This window comes from Diabrotica undecimpunctata, chromosome 3 (assembly GCF_040954645.1).
Source record: "Diabrotica undecimpunctata isolate CICGRU chromosome 3, icDiaUnde3, whole genome shotgun sequence".
NCBI lineage: Eukaryota > Metazoa > Arthropoda > Insecta > Coleoptera > Chrysomelidae > Diabrotica > Diabrotica undecimpunctata.
The window spans coordinates 114,588,367-114,604,433 of NC_092805.1; the positions used below are offsets into that span (position 1 = coordinate 114,588,367).

A 16,067-nucleotide genomic window follows, 5' to 3' on the forward strand; every position below is an offset into this window, starting at 1 on the left:
AGTAAAAAGTGGTCTAACAAAACAAAAATCCTAACAAATTTACTTTTAGTATAAAAAATTTACTTTTATACAAATACTTTAAAATAACGCGATTAGAGGATGTGGGTATATGCCTCGAAAGTTCTTTAAGAGTGATCGATAGTGAAATGGGTAAAAACCGTGAAGAACAGAGGACAAAAAAAGTTTAGAATTCAGAATTTAGAATAGGCCTCGCATGAAAGAAACTTTCTGGATTATGTAATTTTCTTATTCAATATCTGACAACCGAAACATAATTTGATACTAAGATATGAAAATTTAATTGAATGATTAGTAGTTAAATGTTGGTATAAATTTTATATATATATATATATATATATATATATATATATATATATATGTCTATTAAACCTAGAGCTAAGATTAATATTATTATAAAAATTAATATTTTATTACACAAAAAAAGTTACAGCCCTTTGAAGTTACAAAATAAAAATTGTTTTTTTGCATTAACTCCTAAACTACTTGACATTTTGTAATAAAAATGGACACGTTACTTTCTTGTTCTAAAAGCATTTTTCATAACAAAAGAAACAACAAAATCTAAGCGCACCGAAAATGTTAATGGGTCTTAATGGGCAGCCTTCAATCCCCCCAAACTTTTGAGTACGTTCAAATCAAATGAATTTTGTGGCATCATTATTTTAAAACATTATTTTTAAAACTTTTTTAAAAAAATAGCTTTTATTGAGTTACGGCCCTTTTCATTAACCTTTAAAAAAATTACGTGCAACTAAATAAATGGCTTAAATGAATTAACAAGTACAAAAAATGTCTATAACCTCTATAAATATATTATTACAATAAATGTTCAAAATAACCCCCATTTTCTTCAATACACATTCGGTATCATTTTAATAAGGAAAACCGGATGTTCTGAAAAATCATATTTTTCTGACGAAATGGATTTGCAACTTCAATTATTCTAACCCTCAATTGTTGTTCATCATCTATTGTTACAGAATACACTATCTCTTTCATAAACCTCCAAAAGCAAAAGTCCATGGGATTAAGACCTGAACTTCTGGGTGGCCAAGAAATAGGTGCTTCACGACCCCTTCCAATTCACCGACCAGGATACTGCCTGCAAAAGTATTCCCGGACTTCGTTACTGCAATGCGGTGGAGCGCCATCTTGTAGAAACCACATATTTTGCCTTATTGCATAATTCACTTTTTCCAAGTACTCTTGTAAATCGTTTGCCAAGAACTGAAAATAATTATCACCATTTAAATTATTGGGAAGAAATACTGGACCTATTAGATTGTTATCCACAATTCCTGCCCAAACATTAACTTTGAAAGTCCTTTGGTGATAAGTCGTTTTTTTGGCGTGAGGATTTTCGTCGGTCCAAATGTGCCCGTTATGATGGTTTCTTATTACATTTCTAATGAAGGTAGCCTTGTCGGTAAACAAAATATTTCTAATAAAATTATCATTTCAAGTGTTTTCCATTAACAACCAATCAGAAAATCCAATCCTTTTAGGATAATCTTCAACCAATAACTCTTGAACCGTTGTTAAGTGATAGGGTTTAAGCAGCTGATCCTTCAAACGCCTCCAAACCCTTACGCGAGGAACATTTAGTTGAGCAGCTATTACCCTTGTAGTTGATCCAGGGACTTCTTCAATGATTTCGATATTCCCGATAGTTTATTGAAATAATAATTTAATCTGATCCACCTGACCAAAGTTAAATGCATATTTGTCATTTCCTGAAAGGTGTAGGCCATTGTAATGTCAAAATTTTTAATATTAATCTTATTTACAAAATAAATGATAGTATCAAATTATTGACTATTATTGATGGAACTGTTTGTAATTATTGTATCCGTAGAAACTAATTGTATTTTGAGAACGATTTCCGAAGTGGAAATTGAAACGTCAATAAACGTACTTTAACCTTTAATTGTGGCTTATTCCCATTTAAATAGTAATTACTTTAAAATGCCACAAGAAATAGCTTCAAAACAATATTAAGACTGTCTGTATTTCTGAAGGAGTGGGGTTGAAGTGACAGTAGGAAGGGTTGGAGTAGGATAATAATTTTTGAATTGAGATAGGATAGAATAGAATTGAGAAAATGATAGGAATTAATATAGCGAAAAATATCATACGGTTTTTCGCATGTGAAAAATTGAACAGAATCCTACCATGTTTTTTATTTGTATGATATGTATATTTCGTTATTTTTATTACATTTTGATATCCATATTTCTTGTGTTTCTCATTAGTACTGAGCAACGGTGCCTTTAAGTCACGTAGTGTATCAGTGTTCTAAGTTTAGTTCTTAGTAATTTAGTAAACTATGAATGGTACAGTAGTAAATGTTGTCTCTCTATAGCCTCAGTACTTATTGTGGCAGTAAAGGTGAGTAATCTGAAGAAAGCTCTTTACAAGGTTCAATTCTGTGTAATTTTAATTTTTTTTACGAAAAAGTAAATTATATCCGGTATTTTGTTCCTGTCGGTTGGCCAGTAGGTAGGCTTATTACTGGAAATATACGTGTAATTCTTTCTGTTCATGATAGCGAAAAGTTGTCATTTTTGGGTAATTAATATGGATGCTAGTACGTATATTTAGAGTTATAATCTCCTAGGGCTAGGAATATACAAATAACCCAATGTTTTAAAAATTCTTCAGATTTCTACTTATTTACACTGTGTCGTAGCATACAATAAGTTGCAGAGATTGTTAGTGGGCCGTGCCAGTCTTAAACAGCTATGTTGGTAGCTTGCAAGTAGTATTTTTTAAATTGATAATAAACTATGAGAGAAAAATTTGAGGTTAAGAAAGGCTGGGAACGTGATCATCCGTTAATAATAGTACTTTTTAATTTCTTGTTAGAGCCCATAATGTATTACAAGATCATGTACATATTACGAATCTACCAAGAAATTCATAAATATCGGCGACTAAACATTTTTATTCACAGTGTCGGTCAGGTCTCCAAACTTGCACAGAATCATTAAACAACATTAATGAGACTAAACAAGGCATATACAAGACAATATTATAACGGAGAAAAAAGAAAACAAACGTAAAAAGAAGCTACGATAACAGAAGCCAATTAGGCCAAGCCAATAATGTAGTACTAATAGCAAACACGAAATGGGAATTACTACGGATATTAAAACTATCGGAGGAGAAGACAAAGCAATATGGACTGACTATCGGAAATGATCGATAATGATGGGAACCATAACGATCGGAAAACGAAATACATGATTATCACAATCAATGAAGAATATTGTTTTAGCAAGTATTTTCAGAAGAATACTGTTTCAGCAAGGCACAAGAATATCCAGGTACTTTACAAATTAAAATAAAGAAAGCCAAGGAATTAAGAAGGGGACTGTCGTAGCATTACATACATTATCGATTGCAAAAAAACAAGTATACGGCAGCAACATTGAAAATATATCGAACAGTGATCCAACACATGGTTCTTTATGGTAACAATATAATACGTTAAATATTTGAGAGCGGAGTGTGCTGATAAAAATATTCGGGAGGTTAGGCTGCCAGAAAAATCAGAAATTAGGCAGTTTGTTAGATTAAGAATGTTGAATAGACTGCAACACTTGATGGAAATTACAGGTGGAAGATGGGCCAAGGAGTTCTATTTAAGATCCCAAGAGAAGGAAATGAGCGTAAGATCACGAAACAGAGTCTGAAAATATGTATGTATGTATAGCGTTAACAGGATATATATGTATAGCGTTAACATTGGTGGATGGATAATTTGCATCCATTTCTGTTCTTAGCTGTCAGCTTTCAATTTCTGATTCCCATCTCTCTGACATCTTTCATCACTACATCTCTCCATTTCTTTTCTTGATCTTCCTCTTTTTTTTTGCTCTCAGGTACTCTTTAATCAATATTTTTAACTTGTTTATTACGTTGCATTCTTTCTAGATGTCCGGGCCATTCTAGTCTACGTTTTTTCACTACTTTTGTTATTGTAGGGTTACCATACAATTGGTACACTTTTACATTAGTTCGTCTTCTCCATTCTTCCTTTACTACTTTTCCACCAAACATTCTGCGAAGAATCTTTCTTTCCCACGCTGGCAATCTGGACTATATGATTTTGTTCATAGTCCATGTCTCGGTAGCGTATAGCAGTGTGGGTCTAATTATAGTTTTTTATACTCTTAGTTTTGTATTACGAAATATATCTTTGGCCTCAATTATTTTCTTTACGGCATCAGTACATCTGTTGTTCTTGGTCAGTTTCAGGTTGATTTCAGTTTCTTTCTTACATGTCTGATCAATAAGGGTGCCTAAGTAGATATATTGATGTTTATTATTAAAGTATTAAAAGTGTATTAAAAAAGTATTAAAAGAGTCCCTGATGTTTCTTTCTTTTTTTGCACGATATTTTCGTGTATTTTGATTTATTAACATTAACTTTCAGTCCCATTTCAGAGCTTTCCCGTATCACTCTTTTTGTCATACTTGTCAGTTTTTTTCCATTTCTTGCAATGAGAATCACATCATCAGCATACTCTAAGCATTTTGGACCTATTTATTTCACGCACTCTTACAATTTTTTCTAGAACTATATAGAATAGCAAGGTAAACAACGAGTCTCCTTGGCGAACACCTATTCTGACCTAACCTAACCTAACCTATTCACTTTGAAAGTTTCTAAAACTGTACCATTGCGTTTCACAGAACAAATGGTTTTTCTAATTTAATTTTTACCAGTTTTATTTAAAAAAAAATTATTTAAAAATTATTAACGAAAGGCATAATAATAAATAATTTTTTATTAATATACTTTTTATAAAGAAATTTTTAAATGAATCTTTTGTAATACATGGTATACAGTCAACTACAGGAATTTAGTTTCCTTGTAAATATCATTTTTATTTTTTCTGGGAGATCTTTTAGCCTTTTAAATAATTTTTTTCTTTCCATTGTATCGTAGGAGGCTTTGTAATCAATGAAAAGTACTTGTGCTTAAATGTTTGTAAGTATTTGTGCAAGTATTCATAGCAATTGATCAGGATTTGTCTTAGCAAAAATTTGATCGGTTGTTGATATTCTATTGCGAAATCCTCCCTGGTATTCTCCTAGATTCTTCTCCATATGTATTTTTAATCGTTTTTTAATTATTATGGCAAGCACTTTGTATAGCAAAGTAGTTTGCGCATTCAGTTGTATGTCCCTTTCTGTATGTAGGAATTATAATGGACTTATTTCATTCTTGGGGCATTTCTTCGGCATTCCAAACTTCTACTATTAGCTCACGAAGTTGGTTTTTTTAAGTTTCTTCACCATATTTTAAGTTCTCCGCCACAATTTCATTCTCCCGGGGGGTTTTTTAATTTTTCATATCTTTTATTATTTCTTCAATTTCTTCTCTTGTGGGCCTTGGTATTTCTTCTAGTACTCTTTGAAGTTTAGGAACATTAAAGTTTTCTTCATAATCATTCCATCATTTAGCAGCTCTTCGAAATATTCTATTTCCATCTTTTACATATCTGATCTTCGTCCACTATCAGGTTTCTTTGCTTTTTTTTACATTCATCGTTCTTCCCTGTTTTACCTCTTTGTGTAAATTTTTTCGTTTTCCTTGTAATTTTCTTTAATACGTTTTATTTATCATCCATATATTTTATTTTTCGCGCTCTTTTTTCATTTGTTTTCTAAAGGATTTTCTTTACTTTTTTTCGTTGTTCGTCAAACCTTTCTAGGTCGTCTTATTTTTGCGATTGCAAAATCTCAAATCTGATCTCTGTTATAGATTCGTCATCACACCAGTGGTTTTTCTAAATATTTTTGTTCTTGGTATATTTTTCGACGTTGCTTCCTTTATAGTGTTTGTTATTTTCAAAAACTTTTATTGTAAGTTACTCACAGTAGCACTGTCTTCTTTGACATAAGTTTGATATCAGTTTGATTATTCTGCACTACCTCAAATTTTTGTAGTTTTTCAAAATTAAATTTAGGTTGCAATTTCCAGTTAAATTTGTTTCTTGTGTCTATTTGTCTTGTTTCTTGTTCTATGATGTGTATTTTAAATTTCTTAAGTTCTTCTCCTAGGTTACTTAATGCTTCCTTCTCGTTTACTCCTGAAAGCATGTAAATGTTTACAAAAAATACAAATAAGAAACTGGATATCCACGGCCCTGGACAGAAGACAGTGAGAAAATCTGTATAAAAATATGAATTGCAATTTCTAATAAAAAAATCAAAAAAAAAATGAAAAGACTTCTTTCACAAAAAGCAAAAGAGATTTTTATAAAATTTAAAAAAATACTATTCTCTGGGTCTTGATATTTGTTATCGTCGGTTCGCTATTCCTAGTCCGAACTGTCTAGTGAATTTAGTAATTATTTTTTTGCGAAGTTAGTTACTTTTTGGCAGACTAAAAGTGGCTGGAAATTACTATACAACCAAGCACACGTACTCATAGCGAATATTAATAGTAAACAAACTAAATAGTAAATAAAATGGAACCTTATGAATTAATAACAATAAATATTTATTTATCTGCACTACATAATAAATAGTTATGTTAAATTATAAAAACTGAAATATATTTTTTAAATATATACTACCCAAAATTTTATGGGTTTAGTATACACTTCCACTATTTATACTAATTCTTCTTTTTTTTTAATGAAGGAAGTCTGTAATAAAAGTTTATTTAAGCTGTTAATACTGTGAGCTAGGAACTTTTGTGTTGTCGGTTTCCAGCGATGAATCTGTCAAAATATACCCGAGTTAAGCGAATAGACCTTATTAGTGTCTTCGCCTTTATCTCAGCGATTATTTTGTTAAATACAGATGTGTATATTACATTGAAAATATGGCGTGTACGTGGAAATATCTTTTCAAATTTAAATAAACTTGACTATTAGTCATTTTTTTCAATTACTGGATTTATTTTTTCAATACTTCCCCTAAAATTCTTCTTGCCATACCACTATTAAGTCTGCATCTACAAATTAATATGTTTTTATGTTTAAAAAACACTCCAAATATTGATCCAATGTAATATAATTGTTTCTTGTCAACATAATATAATAATTGAATGGAACATAGAGAGCCAAAGCAGAGTAGGCAGAAGAGCCATGTCATGGCTTCGCAATATCAGAACTTGGATGGACATGAACGTTCAAAAAGTACTAAGAGTGACAAATATTAAAGAAGATAATTGTTTTAATAGATTATTTATTTTGTTGAGCTTTACTTGATTTTGGTTCCTATTACGGGTCATGGAGAAAAATACAGTCTAGTACTTGGTTAGAACGAAAATTATCCGTGCTCGCTTCCTATACATGGTTCATGATTTTTTTAGATATATAATTTTAGTGGTACGATGTAAATGGTATTACATATTAAGTAAGCAATTAATTTTATACTCATTTTGACTGTTACTAACTTATTATATTCTAAACTTGAAACTTGACATGAATTTTAAGAAGTTATATCGACGCGTAAGTGTTTTATCTTAAACCATATTTACTATCCGCTTAAAAAATAACAAAGTGTGCGTCATAAAGTCGAACACATTAATTAGAGCACAAAGTGTAATGAAAACTAAGTGAAAAGTTTGCAAAACAAGGTGCTTGGTGCTACAAAAACGCCCCTAACAAGAACACGAGCATAAAATCCTGCGCCAATTTATTTAAGAACATAAGCCAAAAATATGCTTAAAGCAGTGCCGTAGTCGAAAGTAATAAAGTGCCACACTGGCATTATATATTTAGAATATTTTCACCTCACATTTACTGACTTAATAATTAATTTGATTCATTTATTTATAATGTAATAAGAACATGAAATTATTTATTTATATTAAAGTATCAAAATAAATATATTTAGTAATAAATTGTTTCTTTGTGCACATATAGTGCGTTGGCGAATTATCTTAAGGCCAGACGTCTGTCTTTTGCGGCATACAAAAAACCGCCAGTGTTATTTATGCCTGTCCAGTTCTTTATGTTCCGTAGCCACTAAATTTGTTTGCGACCTACTCCTCTCTTGCCTTCAATCTTTCCCTGGATGATTAGTTGAGGGATTGCGTATTTTTTTCTTCTCAGAATATGGCCAAGGTATCCAATTTTGCGTACCCTGATCAAATTAAGTAGTTCTCTCGCAGTATTTGCCTTTGTTAAGACTTCCTCGGATCTGTCTTCCCCTATCTGTCCATGGTATGCGGAACATTCTTCGCAACATCCACATTTCGAAAGCCTTCAACTTATTATTAAATTAAAATAAATTATATACAGTACATATAAAATTGACAGTCTTATGAATAAATCCCAAAAACCTTACAGGCTGAAAACTGTAGTTAGTGCAGAACGATATCTGTGATAAGTTCGCTCGATAATATATTTCCAGAAGTATACATGCAAGGCCATATCAGAAATAAAAAGAAGATATAGAAAGTACTTAATATTAAAAATGAACATGTAACGAGAGAAACACTGTTTGTCTTTGTGCAAATATTTGACAGGATGTGTCTAAAAACTGGTATAACTACTAACAGAAAACAATTTTGGTAGCTGAGATATACGAATTACAATAACAGTCTACAGAAATCAAACCACGACTGTCGAGATAAAGAATATTAAGACAAGAAATAATATACAAATAAATACATATTTGCCGTTTATCACTAATTACTGTGTAATCTGTACAGTGAGCTAAATTTCGAGTTTGAAGACTTTATTAGTTAAAGAAGAAAATGGTATATTATCAAATGGAAATATACAAATAACATAAAATTTGCAGACGACACTGTTATATTTGCAAACAATAATGTACATAACTTTACACGTAAAGAAAAAAAATAATACTGCATTAGATCATCATCATCATCATCAATGATGCTACAGCCCTAGTTGAGCCTTGACCTTCCCCAGTGGTTTCTGTTTGCTGCACCGATCTTTCTATCGTCTTCGTTCACACCATCCCTTCATCTCAGTCTTAGTCTACCTCTACTCATGTTTGCTTATGGTGCCGCTAATAGGCTTCGTCTGGGTGGGTAATTTTCATTTGATCTTGACACATGTTCAGACCATCTAAGCATACCTATTTTTATAAAAGATATTACATCCTTATCATTAACTACTTCTTTATACTTCTCGTACAATTCGAAATTATATTGCTTTCTCCAAATACCATTCTCACAGAGTGCGCTCATTATTCTGCGTAGTATCTTTCGTTCAAAGACGAGCATTTGCATTTGTTTTGGAGATGGTCCATGTTTCTGACCCATATATCAGCACTGGTAGGATGAGTGTTCTGTATATTTTTAATTGAGCCTTTTGGCTTAATTTCTGTTTTTTACTGCTTATTTAGTTCAAAATAACATTTGTTCGCTATCAGTATCCTTCGTGGTACTTCTTCAGATGTGTCATTATCGCTTATTATGAGAGAACCCAGATAGGTAAACTTATTTACTACCTTAAAATTATAGTGGCTTATGCTAAAGTTTTGTTTGGAGTTTCTAGCTCTGTCTTTGTTATTTGACATTAATGCCAATATTTTGGTTTTTTCCTCGTGTGGTGGGTACGATCAAATTCAAATCTTCAGTGTAAGCCATGATCTGCCTTGACTTATTAAAGGTTGATCCCCTATTCTTAGGTATCTCTTATAGTCTTTTCTAATGCTATATTAAGGAGAAGACACGTCAGCGTATCTCCCTGCCACAACCCGCATAGGTTTTAAAGACTTGTGACAGATCGCCTTGTATTTGCACTCTGCAGATCACTTTACTCATAGTTGTTTTTCAAGTCTTATTAATTGATGGGGAATGTTAAGTTAATTTATGACTTTATATAGTTTACATCTTGGGACGCTATTGTACGCTGACTTAAAGTCTACAAAGAGATGAAACGTATCAATGTTAAATTCATTGGTTTTTTACAAGATTTACCGTAGAATAAAAATCTGGTCAATTGTTGACTAACCTGTCCTAAAACCTCTTTGATATTTACCAAGGATTTCTTCCACGTACGTACTTAACCGGCTTAAACCCGTAAAGGGTGTTGGTGAATATTTTGTGTATTATGTTAAGAAGATTTATACCCCTATAATTTCTATATTTCGACAAATCTCTCTTTTTTTTGTGCAGTGGACCATTCCTCTGGTATTTGTTCTTCTTCCCATTCTTTCTTCTTTGATTATTATGCTGTAAGTTTGGTGCATAATACTGTTACCTCCATGTTTGATGAGCTCTGCAGGGATAAAGTTCACTCCACAATGTTGAAGGAGGTTCTACATGGGTGTTACTTTTTGGCCCTTGGGGTAGCGTATCACTTTTTACTTCAGTACCAAGTAATTATTTGAAGTGCCCAGCCCATCTGCTCTACACTGCGTCACTGGTACTAACTTTATGCCCATTTTTGTCTCTACATATCGTTAGCCGTGGTTTGAATTCTTTTCTTATCTTATTTAGGATGTTTTAGAACGTTCTAGTTGTATTTTTCCCCTTAGTTATTGAAGCTCTTGCATAATCTGGTTTTCCAAGGTCCGCTTTTTTTCGGTGCACGAGTTTTCCTCCTTCCAGAGTTTTTTGTACGTTGCCTCCTTATCCCTTATTCTCCTTTGTTGCATAAGTTTATGTACATATTTTTTTCTTTTAGTGATATCTTCACATTCATCATCGAACCGGACGTTGCGTGCAGTGGGTTCTTCTGGTCCCAGGACGCCATCTGCCACTCTTAATTGTTCTTCTACATATATCCCATTGCTCGCTAGCTGTTAAATTCTCATTTACTGTGTTTTCATTTTTAAGGTATTTTAATACCTTTCTAGTGTATAAGGCTCTTTCAAGACTTTGAAATTATAGTACGTAGACAAGTAAGCACATCCATTAGACTAGAGAAGTGACTGGTTTTTATTAGGATGTGATCTATTTGATTTTTTGCATACTTCATTAAATATGTTTTAAAAAAAATGCAATAAAAACTTAATTTTATAATCATTACAAGCGAACACCATATAGAAGGGAACTTAAAGATGGCATAACTACAATTGACTTAATAACGACACATTGTCATATTTGGTTTCTATATTGATGAAAATAATGACCAGAGTGGCAGATACCTTCCAACAGAAAATAGAACCACAAAATGATAACACCATACATAAAATTCACAAGCAACTACTTTATTTTAAAGTCGTAACAAATTTTTGACGTTTGATAAACAAAAAGTGGTACAGTAGGCAGTACTGTAGACTAGCGCGAAGGTTCTAACTATATTTTCTGTATTTTTAAATAATATTTTTAAAAATAAATAAATAAATTTTAGTATTTATTTATTATTTTAATTACATGTGTAATTTTAATAAACACGTGGTTAATTTATTGCTGTTAGTTATTATTGTTGTGTTAGCCGACGCCGACGATCACCGACCTATGATCTTCCCGAAGATTCGAGCGTCGACAGGTATATTTAATAAACCCTTCGCCGCTAATGGTAAAGGCTTAAAAACTGGTTCCGATGAATCGAGAAGCGACTATCCAAGGTAAAAAAAACCAGTCCACATTCTTATTGCAAAATTGAGGGAACTCTAGGTTAACGAAACTTGATATAAATACAAAAATAATTTAGATTCGGGCATTCAAAGATAAAAGAGATTGAAAAGAAGATGCAGGAAACAGAGATAGCAGACGGAGAAATTAAATCAATTACAAAAGAGACATAAAACGACGGCCGACATTTGAAGCGAGTGAAGGCTCTGTTCGTGTTAAAGTCCCAACTTTTGACGGAAGATCATCATGGAACGACTATTTAAAACAGTTCGAATCAGCTGCTAGAGCAAATGGATGGTCCGAAAATGAAAAGTCTGTAAACCTGACTATTGCTCTTCGAGAAGATGTCTTGGATGTACTTCAGATCATAGCCGTAGAGGAGACAGATGATTTTAACCAACTGAAGATGTAAAGATGTTCTGAACGTCCTACAGCAACAGCGTTCAACAGTTCGCACCATGGGAGTGTCGATAATCACGCATCCATTTCCAAGACAAGACGACGAGGTGGGGTCTGGAGCGGCTATTTAAACCGAGCGGCTAGCGGAGTTAAAGGAGTCTTGTGTCTAACGCTCTAGGCTCTCTGGCTCGCTAGTGCATTAAATCTGCGAGCCAACCCGGACAGAAAGACTTCCGCAGTGAGGATTATGCTATGTGCTTAATCAAGCAGAACTCGTGGGTATAGTGGATTGAACGTTACCGTCAACTTTGACTCAGAGTATAACGTGGATCTGCACAATCGAATATTTTGATTGCGAGAGCGTTTGGCGCTTCCTCTGGACTGAGGTGGAAGCTAGTATAAGTCTGCGTGCGATCGAATTCGCGTATTTAATTTTCTGTTAGCAATAATAATTTTTTTTACAGACGTCCGCCGGGGAATTCACTCTCGCGGGATCCAGGCGGGGATATAGAATCTATTTTATTTTTATTTTTATACATACGTTAGAATTAATAGATTTATTTTTATTTCAACCTGTGTTTTACTGAGTCTGTCGCCTCGAAAGAGCTATCCGTCACAAAGAAGAGGCTGAACATGTAACACGGCCATGAATACTTAAAGCATATCTACCAGTCACAGCTTAAAAATCGAAGACAAAAGAGAGATGAAGCTCTTCAAAAATATGAAGTAGATATTGCCAGGTTACTACGATATGCTTATCAAACAGCTCCTAAAAATATAATGGAAAAGTTGGCTGTTCAAACATTTATTGGTGGTCTTTATGATTATGAAATGCAGAGAACACTGCGATTAGCTCGTCACAAGACGCTGGTTGATGTCTTATCCATCACTCTCGAATACGAGTCAGCTACACAGGCTGCTGGCGGGTACAGTAAAGTTAAGACTATAAAAAAAAAGAAGATAAAGACAAACTTGACTAGCTTGTTAATATAATAAAAAGCATTACGGATAAGAAAACGAAGACCATAAGTAATTGTGGCGAAACGGGACAAGTACGAAATTCATGTAAGTACCCTAGGTACGACACAAATCAAGAAACTCATCAGCAGGAAAACTAGAACGTGTCAGCCTTAGGGGACAGCTTCGACCCAAAACTTTTCCAGAGACCCTCTCATACTAGCTTCTTTGAAATGTCGTGAAGATAGTGTATGTGTAGACGGAGAGATATATGGTCAATACCCTTGTTATAATATCTTAATAAAATTGAAAATGGTTAAGTACGTAATGGATAACGGATTCTCCAAGTGGCGCAAATAGATTCTTTTAACTGATTACAGCACCTTACCAAGGCGCTAATTTCGTAGCTCCGTATCGTGGGGCTACTTCCGTGACGCTCACCTCGGCATTTTACTATAGAGACAAATTAATACAACTCCAGTATAGAAGGTTCACTTTAAAAACAAATTAATTTACTATGTAAAGAAAACAAGAAAAAATAGTCCAAAACTATGAAAAATATGGATATTTTAACCACATATAATTATTTTCTTATTAAGTTCGATATTAATTAACTTACCTCATTGGTTTGAAGAGAGCTTCCATATTATTGGCAAAATCAATTATGAGTTTCAGCTGCGTCCCACCAGTTTTCTGAACTGTAATAAAAATTAAAAAGTAAATATATGTAAGTTAAAAATTATTTTATGCAATAAATGTAATGTAAATGTTTTTTTTTGTAAGAAAAATATAAAAAATGAATTAATACTACTAAGTAAAATCAAGATATTCTGGAAGTATAGTAGCAAGTCCAATATTATTTCCTTTAATTAAAACATCATACTTAATTAAAATATATAAATTATACAATAATAACAAATAGGTCGAAAAGGGTTAAAATAATTCACCAGAAACAGAGAAAACTATTGTACCATTTCATTTCACCAGTACATTACAGATACCAAGAGAGAAATAAAAACCACATATACTTACATACAAAATACCTTTAATAAAATGAAATGTTTAACATATCAAAATTTTTTTAAGCTAATACATGCACTGCGTAAAGGCTTGGCGAATTGGTTAAAATCTGGGTAGCCCAATTTATCCAGCAACATTGTGCGCTAAAAAATATTAAATATACTTAATAAACAGGATATGTTAAGGGTTCTACGGGCTACAAGAGTAACATATAACCGATTTATCCTTATTAGGATGGGTATACCCAATAAAAAATAATACTTTACTGCCTGCATAGATTATAAGATCGCTTTTTATTTTCTGACCAATCTGATATATAAGGAAAATAAAAGTAATAAACAAAAAAAACATTTAGAAGATGTTGTTGTTCTGAAGCTATTCTCTTATTTCATCTTAAAGTAATTACTATTTTAATAAGAATAAGCCAGAATTGAAGTTTAAAATAAGGTTATTTGACGTTTCAATTTTCACTTCGGAAATTGTTCTCAAAATATAAACATTAATAAATTAATCAAATTTTGTTCTTTGTTACTTGGTGAAAACTTCTTTTAATAATTTAATTTTATCTGACTCATTTATATTGACATTTTAAACATATATTATACATTTTAAAGTAGACGAATGATATTGCCAATATTGCTGAGGTGCGTTCCTGGGACGACTTTATTGTAAGATAGTTCATTCGATTAAATGTAATCAACTTTTACTTGAGAAGATCCATCAGAAAAAATCATAGCACGTGATTGGTCTTTAAAAAGACAACCAAGTGCCATGATGGCAGTAAAATTCTCCTGTTAGTTGTTCCATAGTAAATCATGAATAAAATCATAGAATAACTTACGTTTTCCAGATTATACAGTAATAATGACGGATAACAACAATGATTTACAGAAGGTAATGCAACGCCTTAACCCTTTAAACGCCGAATCACTAAAAACTGTAAACAAATTTCAACTATCCATAAAAAAGATGTTATTGGGATATCTTTTATAATTTTGTTTTGTGAAAAAAAAAATAAAATGCTGTTTTTGAGAAAAAAACCATGTTCCCAAAATGGGAACGTTGGCATCTATAAGTCACAACATATAACAAAGTAATATCATTGCAGTAAAAACATATTTTATTCCATATATTATAACAAAACTAACAAAATTTAAAATAAAACTATAAATCTAATGTTACAAATAATATGTTAGCAAGGTGAGTGATATTTATCAAAACAAAAATTTTTATGTAGACGCTTTTCACATTTAGTACACTCTAAGCGTGTGTTTCTTTGGCATACAGTACATGTACCTTGTGATGTACTTTTAGAAATATGATTTATTCCATCAAATCGTATATCTCTAAGAACTGGACAAGTTGGACCACCTTTTCTTTTTCTTGAGCTTGCTCCAACTTTGATTAGCGCCATAGCAACATTTCTTCGAAAATCCAAATGAGTTATAGTACTTTCAGGATTTACGTGTTGGTAGAAACGGAATGCTGCTACCACCGCTAAATTTAAGGAGTGAGAAAATAAATTCCACCACCATTTTTTTGATCTTAATCTTGGACGATAACTAGCACACATTCTATCGCAAAGGTCGACACCACCCATTCCAAAATTGTACTTCTTGATCAAATTTGGTTGTGGAACTTCTTTTCTATTTTCAGATTTTACTCTTCTTGTCGCATTTTGGAACGGACTGATGGAGAAATGATTGCTTGCTATTGTAACTGCAGCGTTGTCATTCCACTTGACGCAAATAACTGTACCATCGGATTTGTAATCAAATGTTCCCCGATCTTGCTTCTTTATTGTTTTTGATGATACCAATGGACATTTATTTATTCTGTTCTCACGCACAGTTCCACATGCCCGAATACCTCTATCACACAAGCTTGACAATAGTGAATAACTGGTGAAGAAATTGTCAAAAAATACATTATGGTTGTTGGGGTTCTCAATTACTTCTAACATTTTATTTACAACGTGGGAACCTAAAGGCATTTTTCTATCTATTGTTTTACCGCAGTATATCTCTAAATTATAGGGGAATCCATCTTGTCCGCATAACATCCATATTTTGAAACCGAATCGTATTGGTTTATTTTTTATGAACATCTTAGCCGAGTGATGCCCATGATACGGAATCATCGATTCATC

General features: G+C 32.5%; 1 protein-coding gene across 3 annotated transcripts in view; it reads right to left on the reverse strand.

Annotated features, from left to right (window-relative positions):
* The window catches only part of LOC140437262 (extracellular serine/threonine protein CG31145), a 938,516-nt gene that overhangs the window by 241,373 nt on the left and 681,076 nt on the right, over positions 1–16,067 (reverse strand). For all 3 annotated transcript variants that reach the window (XM_072526682.1, XM_072526680.1, XM_072526681.1), the window contains one exon: positions 13,518–13,596. In XM_072526682.1, the coding sequence (XP_072382783.1) occupies positions 13,518–13,596 (79 nt within the window). The remainder of the gene's footprint in view (positions 1–13,517; positions 13,597–16,067) is intronic.